General features: G+C 40.4%; 1 protein-coding gene across 1 annotated transcript in view; it reads left to right on the top strand.

Annotated features, from left to right (window-relative positions):
- Positions 1–23,786, top strand: part of ift80 (intraflagellar transport 80 homolog (Chlamydomonas)) — a 31,743-nt gene that overhangs the window by 5,870 nt on the left and 2,087 nt on the right. Inside the window, exons 7-16 of the mRNA XM_029517172.1 lie at positions 1,385–1,474; positions 1,557–1,694; positions 17,163–17,342; positions 18,697–18,815; positions 19,374–19,448; positions 19,919–20,082; positions 20,167–20,231; positions 21,062–21,197; positions 21,363–21,510; positions 22,673–22,844. Of these exons, the coding sequence (XP_029373032.1) occupies positions 1,385–1,474; positions 1,557–1,694; positions 17,163–17,342; positions 18,697–18,815; positions 19,374–19,448; positions 19,919–20,082; positions 20,167–20,231; positions 21,062–21,197; positions 21,363–21,510; positions 22,673–22,844 (1,287 nt within the window). The remainder of the gene's footprint in view (positions 1–1,384; positions 1,475–1,556; positions 1,695–17,162; positions 17,343–18,696; positions 18,816–19,373; positions 19,449–19,918; positions 20,083–20,166; positions 20,232–21,061; positions 21,198–21,362; positions 21,511–22,672; positions 22,845–23,786) is intronic.

Genomic DNA, 23,786 nt, shown 5'->3' with positions numbered 1-23,786 from the left:
TTTTTCTTGTGAATTGCCCCTTTGTGTACGATTCACGAAGGGCAAACCCAAACCCTAACCCTAATCACCCATCTTTGAAGCGCATTCCCTTTTTTAAAAAAATTATTGCGCACTATATATAAACAAATATTTATGTGAGTTTCAGGCCATGTAACACATGTAATAGTCAACAAGCAGGAAGACGGATGAATATAACACGAATATAACGAATTTGCAGAAACAAATACAGAATTTTTAAGTTGAGCTTTAAATGGCCACATGTGTTCTGCATGTGGCATTTCACATTTAATTTATTTAATTTTTTTATTTTTTTATTTATTTACTATTGTTGAGTCCCGGGGTCACATGACCAGTAGTATATGAAAGGAGGTGAAATACTCCTTTCATATACTACTGGTCATGTCATGTGACTTGGTTAGATCTAAAATATACAATATATACAAGATAAACCATGGCTTAAACTCAGAATAAAAGTTCCATTAATGACCTCAAATTGAAGTCCCATCTTTTACAATATACTGTATGCTATACAAAAGTTGTAGTTCAACTGTGAAGTTGACTTTTATTGGCATGTATTTTACTTATTATTTCACCTTTGCATTACATTATAAAGGCTAAATTAGGGTGCTGTATTCTAGATGTTTCTAAATGCTTCGGTTTAAAGGACGGGTGCAGCACTAAGGACCTTGCACACTAGTCATTTTTCCTGTTTAGGTATTGATTTGTTTATTACACTTCTTGAAACTGAATAGCAACTGGGGCCTTAGATAAACACTGGAGGTTTTAATGTGCACTTTCTCAACCCCTCTCTGTCTATCTGCTGAAACCATGTACATATGTGTAGGCACAACCACAGACTCAAACGCACACAAACACACATGCCTCCAACTTCATCCACTCTTGTCAAAGAGCACCTGGAGAACAACACAGTGATGTGTGTAAAACCTGTGTTAGTCTGAAAGGTTCTATGTGCATCAGGCAGCTATGGTTAAACATGGGCTGGCTAGCATGGGAATATGATATGAAAGGGGTGTGACAAACAACTGTGAGTGAAGAGTCAAAATCCGCCTTGACCTCTGGAATCCCTTTTACCACCCACAACACACGTGCATGTGCCTTGTGTGTTTCCCTTTGGCCCGTAGAGTGAAAAAGTAGTGGAAAACAGCAAGATCAGGTTGGGGGCTCTTTCTGATAATAAGTGAACTCTCTTTGAGGCTGAAATAAAACAATTCATAGACTCACAACTGTGTACAAGACCAAGAAAAAATGACATTTGGGCTCATTAAACATGGAGGGATTTGAGATCTCCTCAACTCCTATGGATAGCATCACTGTGTTGTGTTGATATAAAGTTTGCTCATCCTCTCACTTTGTCTTTGTCTAGTGGAAGGGTCATGATGGGATTGTTCTGAAAGTGGACTGGAATTCAGTCAATGACCTCTTACTGTCAGGTGGAGAAGACTGCAAATATAAGGTGAGCTGTATTAGAGGATACCTTTAGACATCTTTGGGTCTGTTGTTTTTGATATCTTTCAAAACATGTACCCCTTCAACAGGTTTGGGACAGCTTTGGTCGTCTGCTTTACTCCTCATCAATTCATGACTACCCGGTGACCTCTTTATCCTGGGCTCCAGATGGAGAGGTGTTTGCTGTGGGCTCTTTCAACACCCTGCGGCTCTGTGACAAGACTGGAGTAAGAAAAAACTATTTTACTCTGCATCAGTTGTTAAAGCCTATTTTTCTTTCTTAATTGAATGTGCGTAGTCTATTCCTATGATGGGATGTCAGCAAAGAGCAGCAGGTAAAACTCAAATGCTCATATTTGAGAAGTTGCTGTTATGTTCAGTTCGTGAGATTTTAAATATCTTCCACAACTTGATTGATTAATTTGCTTTGCTGGTTCGTTTACATTGTAATTTTGCTTTAGTACTAACAAAGTCATGTGCCAAATTAATTGATGATTTGATAATGAAATTGCCAATGTTACTTTTTGGTTACAGAGTCAGTTCACCAATACAACTATATTCTGTATTGCTCCTGAATTAAAAATGCTATTAGTTTTCTTCAGTCTAATACCTCTTTCACATATGGCCAAGTTAGGTAGCAATCACAGTATAGTCGTAGTAGTAGTAGTAGTAGTAGTAATCACAGTATGCCACAGTGTGAGAAGGTGTCTATTTATAAAAAGCTTGCATCATGTAATTTTGGTGGTACATGTCTCTCTTGTTGAAGTTTTGGTTTCCAGTTGATAAAATGATGCCAATACAGGGTTACTGAATTTTTAAGGTCATTTGTAAAGTCACATACTATAATATAATATAATATAATATAATACATATAACTACATAATATGATAGCGTAGTGGCGTTAACCTATGTTATAACCTATGTTATAAAACATAGGTTATAAATCTCCATATGTGTACACTATGGCCTGTCATGAGTTACTGCTTAATTCTAGATTACACAAATGGTAAAAAAATTAATGATATACATTTTGAACCTAAACAAATCCCAAATATAAGGCTAGATATAGTACGAGTGTATTTTTGACCCAAACTTCATTTTTGGTGTGTTTTATTTGTTTATTTTCTCATACAAATATAACACTTCTGCTTTGTGGTCAATTAAGTCCTTTCCTACACCACCTGTGGCACATGCTACTACACTATGGTTTTTATGATGTAGCTCACTGTTATCTCTCATATGCTTTCTATACGTTGTTCATCTCCATAAACCACGTTAAGCAGAAAGCCATGAGTTCTTATTACCTGGTGCTGATTGTGACTGGAATTGTAATGAGAATGATGAATGGTAATTGTTGTTTTATTATTGGTGAAAGTTTGGCCTGGAACAATAATTCTACTTCCCCACTCTGCCCTTATGTGACATTTAAGGCTTCATTAGAGTTTACGTGGAGATGTCAGTGTATCGCTGGATCGGACCTGTTGTAATGAAAACAAACAGCCGGGGCTGTTTTTTTTTTTTTTTTCTGTGCTGATCACCAGGCATTTCATGCTCCATTTTGATTTAATTAGGATCAAGTGGCTTTTTTTCTGGAGCACTAAGACAAGCGAGCTGGAAAAAGGTCTGAGCCAACACATATGTCTTCTCCAGAGGGCAAGGTGCGTGTTTGTATGTATTTTGCAGAGGATACATTAATGTATTCTGTAATCATTTAATCGTTACCATTACTTTCAGTTTTCTGAACAAGGGATTTCAGTAGTTTTTGGGAAATTTGCCAGAATATAGACTGCAAGCTGATGAAATCATCCAAAGACAGAAGATGAAGACAGCTTGTATCAATTAGCTCTGTGTCAAAAAAAAAAAAAGTGCTATTAAAACTGTGACAGAATTTAATACAACTTGTTCTTTTACTTTTTGTAATGACCTGATTCACCTTACGCCCACCCATCCTGGGTTTGTTGACGTGGTAAGTTTGTTCCATTGTTTTGTCATTGCACCACTTATTTTGGTGTGGTTAAGTCAGTGTGATGATGATGATAATTATGATGATTATGGTTCTGCCCTGCTTTAACTGGAGGAAGGGTATGCTTGCCTTCTCCTCCCTAAGCCCCTCAGAAACAGTGTGTACTGTAGCATGGCGTGGGAGGCTTGCTCAAGAAGGGGGGGGGTAAAAAAAAAAAACAACTGAAATCTCCCTCATAGGTCACTCCATCTCAATTTTGTTTTCTATGTGTAAAATCAGACATACATTCCGCATACATTAGGATGGAAAAAGTTTGCAAATATATTTGCACAGATGTGACTGTACTATAATCTTATGTGTGTGTGTGAGTTAACAGATAGACAGAAGCCATTAACCAATTACAATTACCTGTGTTGTTGTGGTTTGTTTGTGGTGCAGTAAGGGTTAAGCAGTGCAAAGAGTCTTTTCAGTTACTAGCGTGACTAATGGCAAGGAGTTTCATTCTGTATCTGCTACAATGAAACCTTGCACTTTAACATATTGCTGCTGGCTCAGCAGGATTAGTCCCGCGCATTTAACCCCTTCACCTCCCGTCCAGCTCAGCTCCCCTCTCGCCCCAAACTTTCAACTCTCGTACTTTTCCTTTTTCTCCTTCACATTTTCTCCCCCCATGCACCACGGGGAAGATGTAGAGTGTTACCCCCCCCTCTCATTATCGCCTTAGAAGGGAGGGGGATTGAACACTCACACATAGAGACACACAAAGTTTACATCGAGGCGAAAGCACTGGGAAAGACTAGTCTTGGAGTTTCACTGAGTCCTCCATGGACTTCATTTGTTTGTTCTTTCTTTTTCTGTAAAGCCTTAACTTATTATTAAAAACCATATTGCATAGATAATACATATTTCATTATTTTGGTGGTGACTTTGTTGAATTTGGAGTTCCTGTACATGAACTACTTTTTTTTAAAGGAGCTTTAACAGGACCAGAGACACAAAGAGGTTCACTGTCCCTTTTACAAGATTTGGGAGAGACAAAAAGTCAGTGTCTGTCTGTGTGCCTGCCATAGTATATGCATGTGCCCACATGCCTGTGTGTGTGCGTGTGTGCAACCATTGCCGTGCAAATGTGCCTGCGAGACAGCAGTCTATTTACGAGGCGCTGCAGCTGGTGTCTAGCGTCTGGACCCTGTCACGATCCCTGACACTGTCACTGGCTAACAAGTAGGACTCATTGTGCCAGGCAAGCACCCTCTCGCGTCCCCCCCCCACCACCCCCACAAACCCTCTTCCCTCATCCCTCCCCCTTCTTTTCCTTGCACTTGTTTTTTCTCTCTTCCCTGCACACCCATGCTCTCATATATGAGTAGCTGCTTGCTTTTGCTTCTCTAATTCCTGTATAGTAATATATTTTTTTCTTTTTTTAGGACTTTGATGGGGAAATCATGGTATTTGTATGGCTTAATTTCTGTTGATTTATAGTGTTAAACAAATATTACCGTCCACTATTCTGCTCAAATTCATATCAGCAAAATCTTGAAAATGGGAGGGATTGAACATAGCTTCAAGGCCAGATTTCATAATTATTTTACCACTCTTCCACCACGCTTGATTTGATGCTCATTTCAAACTTTGCAGGCATTCAGACTGAAAACTAAACATTAAATTATTGCAGGCCTGCCAGTGTCTTGCTGGACAATGCCACTTTGCATTGTGACAGAGGTTGAGCTGGATTCGGCTTTTTCTGCTTGATGGGCCTAAATTTGTGACACTGGCCTTGTTTAAATGAATGAGCTGCCTGCATTTTTTTCACCCTGGGTTAGTGTTAATCTAAACGTGACCTCAGAACTGGGCCTCATTGAACTCAGTGATTACAGCTCGCCTCCCTATCTTGGTCTTTAAATTAGTTCTTGCTGATGATGTGGCTGAGCTTAAACCTTCTGCCATCCAGATTCCAGGAACACTCCGATTGATAAGTCAATGTACATCTCAATTCCCCTCTTTTCTCTGCTGCTTCTCTTTCTACTCACCCCATTTTTATGCTATACCCAACCACAGGCAATTTAGTTAGGATCATCAGATGGTTTTGATGGTGGCCTCAGGCTGAGCCTTATTTCTTGCTGACATCCCTGCAGTTTTCCTTCCACAATATGAAAACAGCTGTTACACTCAAAGGTCTGGGAGATGACTAGTCATTAATTATCTATCAAATTTATTGTTCATAATGGCTGCATTGTTTCCAAGAGTAGGGTTATAATAAAAGTGTAAAACCACTGGTATCTACTTGTGGACACTGTCTGTTATTTCATAAAGTGGCCAACAGGCTTTCAGTCATCACAAATTAAATAAAGATTTATTATCTCTAGCTGTGATTTTCTGCCAGCAACAATGTCTTTGAAAAAAACAAATGTCCAGCCACCTGATTACTTTGTGCCACCATGTAGGTCATTTCCCTCATAATTGGCCCTTTGTGCTTGGCATGCAACCATAATATTCTTTTTTTTTTTCCAAAGGGATTCTCCCATTTTGAGGATTAGTGTGTTACCCTCTTTATCTTTCCTTTTTTTGCTGCTATTGCCTTGCTCCTCCCTCCCTGTGTCAGTGTTGGACTACCTTGTGCTTCTCACTGCAGTGCTGTCCCTCTTGGCTCTCCCTCTCTCTAGTCTTCCCCGAGGCCCTCTTTACCTCTTTTTTTTTTTTTTTTTTCCCTCTGGGTGAGTCCAGAGGGTGCCCTCAGGGTCTATGAGCTTTCCTCATCATCAACACTCTGGGAACAAGTCCATGTCCAACTGGAGTCACCACCTCTCCTGTTGCTCTCTGTTTCTTTCTCCTCCCTTTTTAAACGTGCAGGCTCACACTCTATAGGATCTTTGTCTGCCATCCTTATAGCTGCCAACCATTATTCTCTCTGACAGTCTATTGCTTTTGACTGGCTTTTAAACTGCCTGTCTTCTTGTGTTCTCTTTAATACTTTTCCCAGTTGTAGACTCTCATCCTCTAGGACGTACCAACATCTCCCTAATTGCCAGATGACAGGCTCCCTCATCTTCCTCAATCAGTTTTTCCCCCTTTATTATTGTAGAGCATATACCTGAGCCTGTCTTGGCAGTTTGCTGCCAACTGCTGTCAGGCCAACATCTGGAAATTGCAGCTGCTGGAAGAGAATAAAACAACCCCAGAGTTCTGGTCCTGATCGTGAAACACTATTAGTGGAGCATGAAAAGGCAAACGAAACCAATGTAGATTTATTAGACTGTGAGTCTTTATCAGTTCTCATCACATGAGAATAGGGTGTTAAGTACAGTGTAGTTCAGATGAAGAAAAATGTCACTGCGAATGAAAAGAAAGGCAGCAGATGGAGACACACACAGGTATATATGTATATACTGTATATTATCCACAAATTTGATGGGGTTGAAATACATAGGACTTAAAGGTATAAGGCAGGTATAAGCATATTTGCACATCAGAAAAGATGGTGACTGTAAAAAAGAAAAAAAAAGGTAAGTTAAATTTTGAGAGTGAGTCTGTGTGTGTGTGTGAGAGAGAGAGAGAGCAAAAGCAAGAATGAGGGAGCATTGTCAAACAAAGAGAGTCCTGAGTCAGCAGCAAAGCAGTTTTCTCCCCAGGCAACTGGGCAGGGCTACTCTCTCTCTCTTTTCCCACTTGCTTTACCCCTCCCTCCCTCATTACGAATCTGTGCTTTTGCGTGCTATTTCTTGCTCTCTGCACTCTTCCCTTCTGTTCTCTCGCTGTAGTAAGGGTGATTCCTCTGAACATTAAGAACTGGTAGAAAGACCACAAGTTTTGGGAAGGCCAGTTAGGCTCTGTCTCACCCTTCAGAGCTCTCATCTTCCTCTGTTTTCTGTCTTTCTTTTATGGGAATAGTTTTACTGATTCCTTTTAACACATTTTGATGTGCTTGCCAGGCCTGCCCAGTTTAGAGTGTGTGAACAGCATAAGACTGTAATTTGCAGTACTTACATGTAGACTTAATCTATCATCCCAAGGAGCTCATTAGTTCCCCTACCAAAATGTGAGAATAATGGTTTCTCCTTTGTATTCTAGGCCCTTTGTGTGGAACAGGCTTTGGTTTTCTGTGTTGCTGAACTTATTCTGGCACACTCTGTGGAACAGTGTATACTCAGGTCCTTCTTGCAGATGATTGACCACAGTTTTCTTGTGTGAGCCGGAGCCTGTGTACGTAAAATGGGTTATAGTAAAAGGCACTTGTTGACATGGTATTACTTTTACACCTTTTTTGAGTTCAGCTTGCCTTGTTGGAAACCAAAAAGGAGGAGAGCATGAAAAAGAGCTGAGAAAAGAGAGCAGTTGAAGGGGTTGGGAGCGGGGTAATGTGGAACTGTCCAATATATCCTGTAAAGTTGGCCTAGACAGTGAGGCTTAGAGTATTGGTCTCCATAAAAGATGGTGGTTTCTCTTTTCCTTAAGTCTCTAGGTCTCTCACTCTCCCTCTCACTCTCTCTTTTCCCCCATCCCTCCCTCCCCATGGCGGGAGTAAGCGTATGACAGTAAGACAGTGCCCTGCCAGCCCCTCTGGCAGAGTCATCATTCTTAGCAGCACTAAATCACTACCTCCACTAGCTCGACAAACATGTCACACTAACAGAGAGAGAAAAGAGGAAAGAGGGATAAAATGGTATAAAGAGTGAGTGTGATACGGGATGATGAAGGCAAAGAGTAAATATAGGGCTTTGGTTGTGCATGCAATTATGCAAAAGCGGAGCATTTGGGTTATCACTTGAAGCTTTACTGCCAACTCAGAGTTCATTAAGGGTTGTTACTGATGACAACGGCTAGGCTGAGGGCAAATCCAGAAAAAGATGATTTGAAAGGGTTCAATTTTGACTGCAGTACAGGGTTCTCCCCCTTTCTATTGGCTTAAACACAGATTAGAATACTGCTACGCATTGACATTGCCAAATTTGTTGACGGGCTCCTTCATTTATTATGCTACATGGTATACATATGTGACTTTACAGAGAAGTAATGGTCTTGTCATCACACATGCAGGCAAAATGTGTGTTTGTAATACGGAGTGGATATATGTGTTCATTTTGAGCTATAAAACCCCAGTTTTGGAGCATGTGTGATTTTCAAACTGTAGAAGACTAGCCAAGGTTAAGTAAATGAAATTAACACTGCCTGATATCAACAGGTATTACATCACTTATTGAGGAATATTTTAGTGTTATCACATCAGTGTTGTAAAAACCAACAATTTTATGCATCCAGGGATCCCATAGAAAGTTGTTTCAGGTTTTTGATAAAAATTTTCAGAACCTCCAAGTATTTAGATAAACTAAGTGATCTGGAGTATTTGAGACCTGATATTAGTGGTATAGTAGTTCTTTTGGAGGGTAAAGGGTCTGATGTGTAGTGCAGTTTGAAAACAGAGTCAACTACCCAAATTACCTGTGTGTGTGTGTGTGTGTGTGTGTGTGTGTGTGTGTGTGTGTGTGTGTGTGTGTGTGTGTGTGTGTGTGTGTGTGTGTGTGTGTGTGTGTGTGTGTGTGTGTGTGTGTGCTTGCAAGCACATGTGTGCATAGTTGGTGCTAATAGAATTCTGCTGTCCAGCTCACAGCTGTGTCCCACTGATGAGTCCCAGGAGGCCCCAGCATGTGTCTATGGTTACTATGTTGAGGCTCCAGCATGAAACCATGTGTAGATCATTACTCTCTCTCTCTCTCTCTCCCTCTCGCTATCTTTTAGTTTGTCTTGCTCCCTCTTGCTCCCCTCTCCCCACCATTTCCCCTTGTGCTGCCAATTCTCTGACTTGTGCCACTCCACACTCATCCCAGGCTCAGCCTCTGTATCTCTTTAGCTGAGCCAAGTGGGTATTTCAATACCAGAGATTTGCAGCCCTCCTTTTACTGGCCTATATTTAGAAATGGGCTTATACAATACTTATTGTGTGTTATTGCAAAGTCAGGGAATGCAAATGGTTTATAGTGCATCAGGCAAGGAAAACTCTGTAAGTGCTAGCACATTCTCTTAGTGTATATTGGGTACTTTAACTGTTGGAAATTTACAGTGCTGTGTTACAAAGAGATAATGCTAAAATTAAGTAAGATTCCATTTCTGTTCTTCTGGTCTTCTATTTTAATCTTTCTTATTTTGTGCTCCACATTCGTTTTATTTTTACACTCTCACACTTGCACATTTGATTGCAGTTCATTTGCAAGACTAGTTTGAAGAAGAAACTGAATTAGGAAAAAGAAAGCAACTGGCCTAGATAGACAACCTCTGAAGAAATTAAGCACAGTACATTGACATGCACTTTACTTTGCAGCACTGCAATCATTTAGATGTGTGATTGGTTGTGTCTGTTAAAACAATCCAATGCTGGTAGTATTTGTTGTAATTTATGCAATCACAACACATTTAATCCCTCAAAGGACTGTTTTTTTAAACTTTTTAAAATTCTAAATGCAGTGCATCAGAGTTTAAAGTTACATGTTTTATCACTTTACATTTCTTCTATGGAAGGTGAAGAACATCCCAGCACAAACAGTAAAATAGTTTAATTATAAATACTTTAATTATTTAATATCAATCCCCTTCTGTTCAACCGTTATTCCCATCATCTTATTTAACTTGTTGACTTCACTAAGACACTCAATGCACTTGATGTAGTACTGAGGACATGAAACTGTGTGCTGCCATTGTGTGTGTCTAAGTGTACATTAATAGGTGAATAAGAGCACAGTCTTGTTACATAAACACAATGATTACTTTCATAGAAATATAGAATTAACTGTCTTTCTATTGTGACACTTATTAAAGTGTGCACATGACATGAACACTTTCACTGGTAGTTCAGGAGTTTACATTAAGAGCATTACCTCTACAAAAGATGAACCACACAGTTCATAACAAAAGCCAATTATCAGCCAGAGTAGTTCCCTCATATCGTTTAGATTAGTCCTGGACATCAGCCCAGCATGACCCACCTTATTTTTATAGTCAACCCCATCCCCCAATGGAGGGGGGGGGGGGTCCAATGCAAACTGACATTTACAAGGCCTCCTAATCTGCTGAGAGATTGATGAACCCTCATCCAAAACCTCCTCCTCTGTCTCCTCTTAGAACAAATGGCTTTACTTTTAGCTTGACTCTCAAACTATTTTTCATCTTTTAAAATTAGTTTAGGAATGGGATATGTTTTGGAAGAGTAGATTTACGTCAGTATTTTGGTACATGAACACCCTATGTCTGTTTATGGCTACATACTGACCTGTATATGTCTAGTGTCCATTGCACTCAGACACGTGTGTTATGTTTATTATATGCAGGGAGTTAAACTCTGTACCTGCACTGCCAGGTCCTGTCCTGCACACAGACACACAGGCAAACTGAAGCCAGCTGGCTTTGCAAGTGAGTCTGCCATCTGTTCTGATTTATGTAAGACTGTTAACCCTGACTAGGTTGGCTCCCACTAGCTCCCACTATCAAAGTAACAAACAGAGAAAGTAAACCTCCTCATACTAGTGTACAACCTAAACACACTAATTTAGATTCAAACACTGAGAGGCCTTTTGAAGCAGTATAGGTTATGTAATGATGAGATAAAAACGAACTTTCACCACTCAGAGAAAAATAATTTAATACAAGCCAAATCTTTCTCTCCGTGTAAGTTATGGATTGATGGTCAAAGTAGGGCTGAGTGATATTGCAAAAAATATGAATTCACTGCTTTGTTTGACAAATTTGAAATTATCACATGAAATCCTTTCCAAACTTTACCAGATACATGCCGTTGAATTGTCAGTGACACTTTTGGCCAGAAGTACAAATGCTGTTGGTCACACTGTTGTCATGTTATTAGAAGTAGATGCAAACTATTTTATTTTTACATTTGAGTTTCAGATGGCAGAATTCTATTGTAGTGTTGATTTCTTTATACCATATTGTCATGTAAAAAAATGTGTTTCTTACAACAAGTTAGTTAGCATTTAGAAGGAGTGGTATTTGAGCTACAGCTGGCTGTCAAGTTTTAGTGCACTAAAAAGACTACTACATGAATAATACTAGTGATATAGTGCTGTACTCTATATTTGGGACTATTTACTACATATGTCTATTGTAATGTCTTTATCCCAAGGCCCCAGCAGGGTTGCTCTGACAGCAGCAGCATAACATGCAGCTTTATAGAAGGGTCATGGACTCAGGTTGACCCATCCATCCATCCATCCATCCATCCATCCATCCATACATCCATCCATACATCTTCTACTGCTTTTCTGTTTGTGTGTTACGCCCTTGCCTCGTTCCAGGCGGGGGCGGGGTACACCCTGGACAGGTCTCCAGTCCATCACGGGGCCAACACACAAAGACAAGCAGAGATGAACAACCACTCACACTTACACTCAGACCTACGGACAGTTAAGAGTCACCAGTTAACCTAAACATGCATGTCTTTGGATCGTGGGAGGAAACTGGAGTACCCAGAGGAAACTAACGCAGGCATGGGGAGAACATGCAAACTCCGCACAGAAAGGCCCCAGGCCAGGCAGTGACAGCGCTAACCACTACACCGCCATGCTGCCTCGGGTTGACCCATCAATGCTAATGGCATTTACATGTTTTTGCTATATGCTTCCTTCAGTGTGACAGGAGTGTCAGGGATGAAGGACTTTGAAAAGAACAGAAAGTCTGCAAATCTTATGCCCCCCTTCTGATTAGTATGTTGTTGACTTGCTGGGGTGTGGGGAGTAGGGGGCGCAGAGAGTGGTCAGGGCAGACATATTTAATGCTCGTGAAGTAATGGGGCTGAATCAGCAGATAGCTCCACTGGGAGCCATTAGTCCAGACATGTGTCATTAACCCTTTCCCTGGCCCGAGCTCCAACCCCCACTCCCTTCAGTCTTGGTGTGTAAGACCAGAGCACTGTTTCAGGTGGTGCAGATAGAGGGAGGGGGGAGGGGAAAGCCAATGGCATGGACACACATTTTGATTTTCTCGTTTGACTTCATATCTAATATTTCCCCTGTTCCCCACTCTGTCAGTGGGATTCTCTCTGCTTTATGTGTGCTTTTTCAGTCAGTTGTTCTTTTCACCAGGCAAGTCTTCCGTATAACTTTCTCCAAATCAAGATAAGGGTGTTTTGATAGAGTTCAAGTTGTGTGCGAGTAAATATTTACTTTGTAGACTTTACAGGTGTATGTAAAAGACGGTACAAATGGGCTGTGCTTTCCATCATGTAAGCTACAGTGGGGAAAAAAACACTACCAAAATGTCAAGACTCATATCACCCCTGCAGCATAATCCACATCTATGCTGTCCTGCAACATGTTCAGTGTGTTCCAAACACTGCAAAAGTTGTCACTGTTACAATGCACGATAACCAATATAACTCAATCTCAACATAGACACTGTCCTTTGGAAACAACAAAGCACTTTGTAAACCTACAGGGAATTAGTATACCAAATAAATGGGTAGCGTATGACTTCAATTGTGGGAGGATGTTTTTGTTGTGTTTTTTTTTTTTTGTTTTTTTTTTTTTTTTTTATAAAATTATCAAGGAACAACTAGAGAGTTGTTTAGTAACAAATGTGGGTAGCAATTTTGGAGCTTCTCGAAGTCAGAACCTCTTTTCCTTTAAGCTATTTTATTTTTTTATTTTTTTTACCTTTTTGCATGCCTCCCCATGTTGGCTCTGGCTGCAGGGCAGCAATAGAGAGAAGGGCAGGCCCATAACACCTGCCAGTCTTAATGGTAAACATATGTTGGGAAATGCAGAGAGAGGAGTGAGGAGGAGGAAAAGAAGAGAGGGCATGCACACTCCTTAAAGAGGCTCTAAAGAGGTTGTGTATTCATAGATAGAGAGAGACAGAGCAAGAGAGATTTTGTGTGTGTGTGTGTGTGTGTGTGTGTGTGTGTGTGTGTGTGTGTGTGTGTGTGTGTGTGTGTGTGTGTGTGTGTGTGTGTGTGTGTGTGTGTGTGTGTGTGTGTGTGTGTGTGTGTGTGTGTGTGTTCAGGTTAGGACAGATTAGGACAGTGATGTAAGTGTATCATCTCTTCCTCATTAAACATAAACAGATCAATATAGTAACCATTCATCCATGATAAATGGTGGTCACATGATTGTTTTGTGTGGGATAGGGTCACTTTAGTTAGCCTGTTGGGTAGTCAGTCATTTTAATTATGTAGGTTTGTCACCTACATGCTACTAACATGCAACACACAAAGTCTGTGTGTTTGAGTCACACTGACATACACATGTTGGGCTGTCAGCACATACAGGATTCATGTATGGTTGCTTGGCTTGGTGCTTTGACTGGCTTTGGTCTCCTGCCATGCTTTTGACATGTGTGGATATGTAGATTTCTGTCTGCAACACAGTGTCTACTAGATTTGTATGCACATTTCTAGTTGCTATATGTATGTGGTCTATATTTATAAACTCAATCTACACTTAAGAAGTGACTACACGTCATGTCGGCCACCTTCTCTCTGAAATATTAAGCTGCTCCCTCATATTGAAAGACAAAGTTGAGTAATCAGACACTGGGCTTTAGCAAGGTGATGGCCCAAAGCCACCTTCAGCTCACCATTTTCCCCTCCTCCTTCCAGCATTGATTAGTAGAGCTACTTTTGGCTGCGACAAAACCAATCATCAAATCTTTTGCCACTGTTTGATTTATCTTCCCTTACTGCTGTTTCCTCCACCCAATCTCTGCCGTCGTCTTTACAGCCCAACATCGCCCCTACAGCCTCTTCCTCAGCTGTTTAAGGTGCTTGCTGGCTTCAGAGGAACGTGACAATTGGACTTCTCACTCTCATTGTGATTTTTAATAATTTGTTAGGCAGTATCACTTCCATAAATTAATTATTTGTAACACCACCAAATTAGTGGCCTTGATGAACTTTTTTTGCTGTAGCAGATAACTACGAAGAAGATATAGTTGTTGTTGTTCCATTATTTTGACAGTTCAACCTTAGCGTGCACATGCCCTACGTCAGCTGTTTTTAAATTCTCCTATCCTCGATTTTCATTCATGAACTTCCTGTTTCTGTTTTGATGTTTGAAAATCTATTTACCTGTAAGGGCACAGTGAAAGATGCATATATCTTGTATCTGAATGCTGCTGATGAAGAAGTTTTCATATCCTTGGTTTCTACTCTGCTGCCCCAGTCTGTTCATGTCAATAGATCAATAGGAGACACCTTGTGTCCCATAGTCAGACACTGGCTGACAAGTCTGAAAAGCTAGATTTTTCACCTCTTACACACGTACATACTCACCTTCAGAACAGACACTGGGAATGTAGTCAGATTTATTTCTCCATTTATGCAGAACTATACTATGCTATAGTATGCTTATTGTTACTTTAGCAACTACTACTATCTTAATGTGTTTTGGTTTATGTCGGTCCATTCGCACACTTGATTACATTTGCAATTTATTCATCTCATATTTGTTTTCTGTCATATTGACAAACTTACATAGACATATATCTATGTTCAAAAGAACTGCACAAAGACAATCCCCCTTTCGCGCACGCACACACATTCTCACTTGCTGGCTGGGTCTAGAAGGAGTCAAATGCCTCAATGTGTTAAAAGCATTAGGTAAGCATGGATCCAGCAGTGTTCCTCAGGCCAATATCATATGTCCTGCTTCATTACAGTCTGGTGTATACATCCAGCTGCATCGCTGACCCTCCATCTATCCATCCTTCTCTCTTCCATCCCTCCCTTTCCTTTTCCCCCGGGGTGCTTTAACATGGAGCGGGCCATCTCAAGATGTTAGCTGAGGAGTAGATGAGATCTCTGATTGTTAATGCTGGCCTGAGTTCCTTGGCTACGGAGCATATGCAAGCACATCCTCACTCAGTTTTGGAAAAGCGAAAGTAAGCGTCAAATAAAGAATATATTTCTATTAATAAATCACTTTTGCTGTTGAAGGATTCTTGAGAAATAAAGTTTGGAGCTTCTGAAATCAAGGGGGAAACAGAGGGAAAATAAGTTAACTCGCAATTAATTTGATACTAACAACCTATCCTTTGTCCACATGGCTGTACAGGTCTTGTTTTCTCCCACAACTATTTTTGGTCCTGATATGAATTGAACTACGGGGAGGGTGCTGAAAAACCAAAACCAGCTGAGCAGTGTGTGCATAAGGCTGACAGAAAGGCCAGGAGAGAGAGAGAGCGAGATCAAAGCTGTGGGCCTATAACCTGTAGCCTGCCGACTGTTACCTCTAGCCCTGTCCAAGGCAATGGAGAGGAAATAACGCCACACCTCACATCCTGCAGCTGCATGTGTATGAGGCAGTGAACACACTGAAGTCTTTTCTCCAAGCTTCACTGCAGCACTTGGCCTCTTGCACCACACTTGTCTCTCCATCTCAGGCAAGCAGGTAGTGCTAGGCTAACATTCGCAATTTTCTACCTTCATAAGCAACTTAGAGTGTGAACGGATGTATTTGTTTAGAAGATAACAGCAGAGAAACCCTTAGGCCAGCACATATCAGTTACAGCCACTTACACCCAAGGCAAAAGGGAGCCCGAGGGGAGGATGAGTACGTTTGAATTTTATGATGGATGGGGTTGTTGTGTGAGAAAGTTGGGTCTTGTCATAACAAACAGATGCAAGGTGTTCAGTGTCCACTGAAAATAATATTTGCATGAGACAGAAATTAGATTTTGTAAGTTCACTTACAACTGCCTGACCTTATGAGAGATTGTGCTAGCAATGAACTAACTGGAAAACATTCATACGCTGGCAGATCCAGACTGTCTCAACTGATTCATACTGGATCAAAGCACAAAAAGTGCTCTTTTTTTTAGTTGTTATACTCCACTGATGACTTCAGGGACAGGAGTGTGGAAAGATGATAGCAGTAAAGGGAAAAGAGCAAAAAATGGGGGAGGTAGGGGAGGGGTGTATATGGAAGATATACTCCTACTGTCTTTAATGCAGTTTAATATCTGTGTAGTTCTTAGTTGTGTCTTTCATCATTGCTGGCTTATTGGAGTGTGGCTCATGCAGCACAGTGGACCAGGGAAAAGACATTCTTTCTATCACATTGTGATCATCTCTCTTTGCCTCTGTATCTTTCTCCCCCTCTTTCTCAAACCTAAACCTCCCTTAAAGCTTTTCATTTAAAAAGGAAGGGAGGGATATTGTTAATCAGCTTCTGGCTTCAGCTTGGGGTTCATGTGTAAAACCTCCCTTTTTCCTCCCTGTACCCCTGCTCCCTGTGTATGTAATAGATGAGGATAGCAGAGTGTATGTTTATGAGCACGAGTGCTGGACTTGGCAGGGCTGAGCACTCCTTCAGTGTCTCACAGTTCTCACAGGTCATCACAGCTCAGTGACTGACTGACTATGTCTTTCTAGCACAGTTTAGATTACGTGCATGCACACATATATATACACACTCAATCATACGCTCTCACTCCTTCCTCTCACTAAACCTTTCATTGTTTTTAGGTCTTAAGCTTGCCCTCAGGTAATTGTTGAAGGTTGTAGATAAAAGATCTGCCATTAGAATCAGAATAAGATTGTTGTCATTTTACCGTGAACAATGAAATAATGTTTGGCTTTTTGTTCCAAATAAATGCAAGTAATTTTAATATTAATTGAAAAAAATTTAGTAATAATAACAAGTCACAGTAAAAAAACAGAAGCATAACTTCTATTATAAAAATAACCATACCATTAATCATATTGTTCTCTCCCTCCCTTGTCGCCTCCCTCCAGTGGTCCTATGCATTGGAGAAACCTAACACAGGCAGTATGTTCACCTTGGCCTGGTCTGCAGACGGAACCCAGCTGGCTGGGGCCTGTGGCAATGGGCATGTCATCTTTGCCCATGTGGTGGAGCAGCACTGGGAATGGAAGAACTTTGTTATCACCCTTACCAAGAGGAGAACCATGCAGGTAGAAAAAAAGAAAGACACACACACTCATAGGTGTCTGACTGCTTTCAGCCCTAATTCTGCAATTCAATTTAGTCTTGTCTCATTTGGTGTCCCAATTCAATGTTTACATTTTATTTTACCAAATAAAATAAGCAATAAAAAGCTGATTGAAGCTGTAGTGGGAAATAGTGAAACAACATTTTACTCTCATAAGAGCAGATACAAAGTTAAATGCATAAACAAAGTGGTAATCCTGGAAGCCCATCTTAATTACACATTCTAAAAGGGTCTCTGTGAGATTTTCAGACAATGTCAGGTAAAGTAATAGATTTTCCCCAGACAAACCTGACCATGAGCCAAACTTTCATAAATCAACATTACAAGGAAATTGATAGTGCAATGCTAAAAGCAGACTGTAAAGAGATGAGTGAGTATGCTATGTAGAGAAGCAAATGCTTTCCAGGCCTTGGCTTGTTGTATAGTAGGACCCTCCCAATGTGCCAGTATGCAGCCCTACAATGACAATGACCAGCCTGTTTAGCTGCCTTGCTTGCTTCACCATCCTCTACTGTTTACACTCATGCAAACCACAAAGTAGTATTTAAATGCGGTTAACACACCCTAATGTACATACACACATTTTCAGGATACACACACACACACATTTACAGAAGCAAGGTCATGCACATGCATGTGTATGGACACTCCTGCATTCATTTGCCGTAAAGATCATTACCAAGTGCAGTTTGTGTAAACCAAACAAAGTTGGGTCATCAACTATTTATTTTCAGCCTTCCAGGCACTTTTCTGTCTCACTCCTCCCCCTCTCCTTCTCGCAGTCTGTTTTAAAAGTGCACATCTGCCAGTGGTTTGTGAATCAGCCAGCTAAATTTACCACCTTGCGGTTAAATGTTTTTTATTCCTGGTTGTGTTGCATGTAAATTTGGCATGCTGGACGGAGCAGAGGAGAAAGATTTGTAAAGCTGTAAAAATAACCCCACCTTTCACCTGGACCTGGAAAAGGCCCTTTCATTCATTTACAAAGAGAGCTGGAAGGAAGTATTTATCTATGCAGGTGAAAAAATGTGTATGAATCACTGCTTGCAAACACTTCAACCAGTAAAAATGTCTTTTTCTAACCACAGTTGCCCTACGTATACTTGGACCTACTGTAGACTATTTCCTGTGTATATTAAGAATTAATACACTCCCATCTGTAAATGACTATGTTCAAGCCTCTGTTTGTGTAGCCAGTGTCTCTCCTTAAGTTCAGTAAGCTTTGTAATTTCTCAGGTTTGTCCTCATCCCAATCATATTTTTTCTTTCATGTCAGTCTCCTTTTTTCATCTTAGTTTTCTCTCTATTTTTCCGAGGTGAGGAATGTGTTGAATGATGCAGTGGACGTATTGGAGTTTAGAGATCGAGTCATCAAAGCCTCACTGGCATACGGTCACCTGGTGGTTGCTACTTCACTTCAGTGCTATGTCTACAAGTCAGTAACCCACTCCTTCTTGTTTCCTCTGGCTCCTCTCATGCCCCATTCACACAGGACCGAAATGTCTTATATAATGTTCTTAACAACATCTTCATGTCATCTTTTGCATTTACTGAGAAAATCCTATTGATGGCGTTTGCAACCAAGTGAAATATAGTAAGAGTATATTGCTGGGGAGTTAGAAAAGCTTGAGTCTTTGTTGCCTAAAACAGAAAAACGTAATAGTCCTAGTAAAAGAAAAAGGGCAACAAACACATCTTGTTTTAATGTTAATGATTTCTAAGCTATTACTATCAAATTACTTACATGTTTGTTTTGAATTTGATTGGTAAAATCAAATGTGAATTCTACTTTTACACATTGTTGACAAGCCAAAAACACAGACATCTACAATGTGCCTGTTTTTCTTTTGTTTTGTTTTGTTTTTTTTACTGTTTAGAAAATTTTCTGTGTCACACTCTTTTGTTCTATCTGCAGATATCCAGCTCTGTGCTACTCCAAATGTAGAACTTTGTTTTTTTGAAGTGCATGTTTTTAACAATGTGTTTGTGGCAGCTCAAGGAACTGGAATACCCCCCTCATCTTTGAGTTGAAGGAAGGAACAGTTAGCCTCATCCTGCAGGCAGAGAAGTGAGTGAGTTTTTTGTACCACGAGCAGTGAAACAAGTGAGGATCAGCGATTAGCTTCTCTGCCTCATTTTTCTGCAGTGACCACTCATCAAGTAGCCAGCTAAATGTGCACACGCACACACACACACACACACACACAGGCACAGTGCTGTAGCTTAACCTGTCCTGTCATCCAATAAGACTGAAAGTAAATTCACTTGGGAAAATTAGATTAATATGGAGAAGCTCATGTGCAATACTTGAGTGCAGTGTTGCTGACACTCAGCATAGAGCTAAATAGATTACTGGCCATTCTGTTGGGTTCATTGAGTCTTGCTGATTAAGTTAATGCAGTGTTTATGTACTATATGTGTTTAACTTATCTGCTCGAGCCACTTTATTTAATGTCATCACCTCATTCTTTTATATTTTAACATTTCATCTATTTCATCTCCTTCCTTGCTCCCTCTCCTCCCACCTGCCTCCCCCAGACACTTTTTACTTGTGGATGGAGCTGGGTTGACTACATTCTCCTATGAGGGTCGAATGATATCATCCCCAAAGTTTCCTGGTATGAGAGCCGATATCCTAAATGCCCAAAGTGTCTCACTTAGTAATGACACCATTGCCATTCAAGACAAGAGCGATGAAAAAGGTGAGGGAAGTACTGTTACTATAAAAATGATATAAAAAGGGTGCTTTTGTGCTTTTGTTAAACTCAATTTTTTTTCCTCACCAGTAATCCTTCTCTTTGATGCCCTGACTGGGAAAGCCCTTGGTGATGGGAAGCCTTTGACCCACAAAGTGAGCTGCATGTCATTATTTTTGGTATTATTTATGTAATATTTAATGTTTTGCATTTAATCACAAATTCCTATTTTAAAGTGCCAGGGCTTAGGTCTTAATTGATACCAATCTCCATTGCCATTTTATATATGTATATATATATATATATATTTTCTCTCAGGTATGGTACTCTAATGCTTCAGTTAATGAGACACTATCTGCACTTACTGAGTGTACTCCTTATTTCCCAAATCCGCATGAATCAGTCACTGAAGATGCCAAATTCTTTTCCTGCAACCTTAAAGTTTCAACTAAGTGGGCAGTGGCTATTTTCCCCCTTGATGATTCAACATGTTTCATTTAAATTGACCTGGTATAGGGAGACAGTCTTTTCAGAGCATGTCTGTGCTAAAAATATACTAAAACATATTCAGAATGCCGATAGACAATAGAGACACAGAAGAGAAAGGGGGAAGGCCTTTGAGGTCAAACTAAGAGGGATAGAGGGGAAAAAAAAGAAAGAACTACAGAAGAACGAAAAGGAGTAGAGGTAGGAGTAGTTTGTCACCACTGCTTTGTATGCCAGTTATCCATAGCTCCAAGACACTGCAACTAGGCCAGCTGACTCTGGCCAAACACAAACAGGCACATGAACACAGACATGCACACACACGACATTCACCCACACATTTACATATACACACCCAATTGGCAAAAAGGCTGTTGGGTCTAAAAACTGCTAAAAAAAACCACTCTCCCCCTTGCTTTCTTTTCCTGATCTTTTGTCCTCCTTCCATCATTCACTCACTGTGCTTCTGTGTCTCCCTGTACTATGTATTTGTATGTAGCTGGAGGTGGTGGAGATAGCTCTGGACCATTTTGGCCCAGCCACTGAAAGGAAGATTGCCCTGATAGACAAGAACCGTGACCTGTATTTGACTTCTGTTCGTCATCTTGGGCGAGAGCCCAAAATCTGCAAAATTGGTGAGAGACTGAGGAAGGAACTCACTTTTCAAGAAATGTAGTAGCTCATTGTTTTTTTTTACAGAGCTACAACTAACATTGGATGAAGGAATGAAGGAAATTGTTTTTTGTTTGTTTGCTTGTTTGTGTGTGTGTGTACATGCACGTGCATATTCTTTGCAATAGGAAGCATGGTTCACAGTATGGCATGGAATGATGCTGCCAACATCCTGTGCGGAATCCAGGACAACCAGTTCACAGTGTGGTACTACCCAAGTGCTGTCTTCACTGACAAGGAGCTCCTTCCAAAAACAATGTACATAAAGGATGGCAGGTAGATATTCAGTACTTACATACTGTGTTTTAGCAGAAATGCAAGACTGTTCACAAGAACCTTTAAGTTTCATGTGAGTGTAAAACAGTCATGAAAGAGCGGTAGTAGGAAAAGATGTAGAACGATAGAAGCAGCTTTTTCAGACCTTCCAGCTCATTCCCTAAGGTGCGACACATAACTGCTCTAGGCACTGCTTTTAGCCAGTAGCTGTCAGACAGTGTAGTGTTTCCTGCCCAATAGTTGTCAGCTTTATCCAACGCTGGAGATGCTTGGACTGCCTGCAAGTAAATACAAACCTGAACTACTTTTGCAAGACTCTACTCAACTAATCAGAGAATTTGGTTTCACAAATTTGCGCTCACAATGTACTTTCAATATGACATTTTTTCTTCACTGTGTTTTTAGCTCACTGTTGTTACCTTTTTCACTTTTAATGCAAAGTAATATTACATTTGCTCTCATTAGCACCAAGATTGGGAACTATGTTTGAACAATCTAATGTTATATTGCAATGTATTTGGTTTTTCTGTTGTTTTGATTGTAACAAATTTGCACTCCTGTAGCCAGTTTCCTTCATGACAGTCTTAAGAATTTGTTGTCATGTAAGGGTCAAACGGGGAGATCTGATACCATGTGACTAGACCTAAAAAAATGTGCAAAGGTACACTATAACAAATGTGTCTTAAGTTTTTAGGATATCTGTGATGAAGGGAAGGTTGGACCAAATACAGTATAAATGACAAACCCAGCACTGTCAGTATGTTATTTCATAAATTCTGCCAAATTGTATATGTGGTGAGATCCCAAAAATTGCTCTTTGTATTGCAAATTCTGGCACAGGCATACACACATATATGCTAACTGGCATAAACTGCAAGGTCAACAAGCTTACTGGTTTGTTCCTCATTAGCACAATCCATCATCCTGTGTTTGTTATCATGTTAAATAAAGTTACTATAAATTAATTAACTTAACTTATATACTACAACCTTATATACTACAAATGTATTTTCGAATTGTCTTCTTTTCCTACTACTTGCTACTACTATCACTACTTGCAAATACACAAATGAATTAGAGTTTTCCTTATTAGATTGTCTGTGAAGACGTAATTACATGAATCTGTCTTACTCTGTTGTGTACTTATCTGTCCTCTTTAAAGTGAGTTTAGCCGTTCACCCCACATTCTGAGCTACGTTGGCACGAAAGTGACATTACGCCAAGGAGACGGTTCACTGGTCTTCAGCAGTGTACCTCCCTACCCAGCCCTTCTTCATGAATACAGTGCTTCTGCACGCTGGGAGGATGCATTGCACCTATGCCGCTTTGCCAAGGCAAGTTTTGAGAATATCATTATTGAGCCACCATTACTACACCTTTGCAGACCCATTTGATGTGTTTCTTTAGAGTTTAGATCATGAAAAAAAAATCACATTACATTTGGAATCAAACCCGTGGCCTTCTTGCATAACAGACAGTCTGAAATGGTAGTGGTGGACAGGTTTATGGGACCAGACCAGCAGGCTTTGATTAGCCCCCAATTAGCCTGGTGACACCATTTACCGGATTTAGCCCCCCTAGACATCACTCATAAATACACACACCACGATATGCATGTGTGAACTCTCCGCATGTATATGCGTGTGCACACACACACTGAATGTAGAGTGAGACTCTCTCTTTGCTTGGGCAATGATGCAATAACCACAACTCAGAAAAAAATGGACGCAAGAGGTGGGTGGGACAAGAGTGATGGAGAGAGAGGCACTGGTTTTCCAGAGCTTTTCCCTCGATCCCTCCCACCCCCTACTTCTGGTAAAGGATCAGTGGCAGTGTGGCTTTTCCCAGAATCACATTTGATGTTGTCAGTAAACCCTCAGCTGATTTGAGCCAGTACATATAGCCTGGAGTCAAACACATACAGGAATTTATAACAAGAGATTCTATTAATCCAACTATGAAAGGAAGAATATGGGGTAAAGCTTTTATATCAAGTTTGAAGTGTTATTTATTGTTTCTAGATGTGGTTTCCAATTAGAGCTGTTGGTGATGGACATTTACTAAAGGGGGAATTATAGACTGGTGACTCTCATTTAATGCGTGCTTAAATGTTGGCCAATTGGCCAGTTAAATGAATGCAGCTGTGTAGAGTAAAGTGATGACACCCTTGTTTACGTTCATAGATACTGTGGACTGCCAATGTCAATGTTTATGTGTCATGCATGTTTTCTAAATGGCCTGGAGCATGACCATAATGAAGCCTCCCAGGATAGGAA

The sequence above is a fragment of the Echeneis naucrates genome, chromosome 13 (genome assembly GCF_900963305.1).
Source record: "Echeneis naucrates chromosome 13, fEcheNa1.1, whole genome shotgun sequence".
NCBI classification, from domain to species: Eukaryota; Metazoa; Chordata; class Actinopteri; order Carangiformes; family Echeneidae; genus Echeneis; species Echeneis naucrates.
This window is presented reverse-complemented; position numbering and strand designations above follow the sequence as displayed.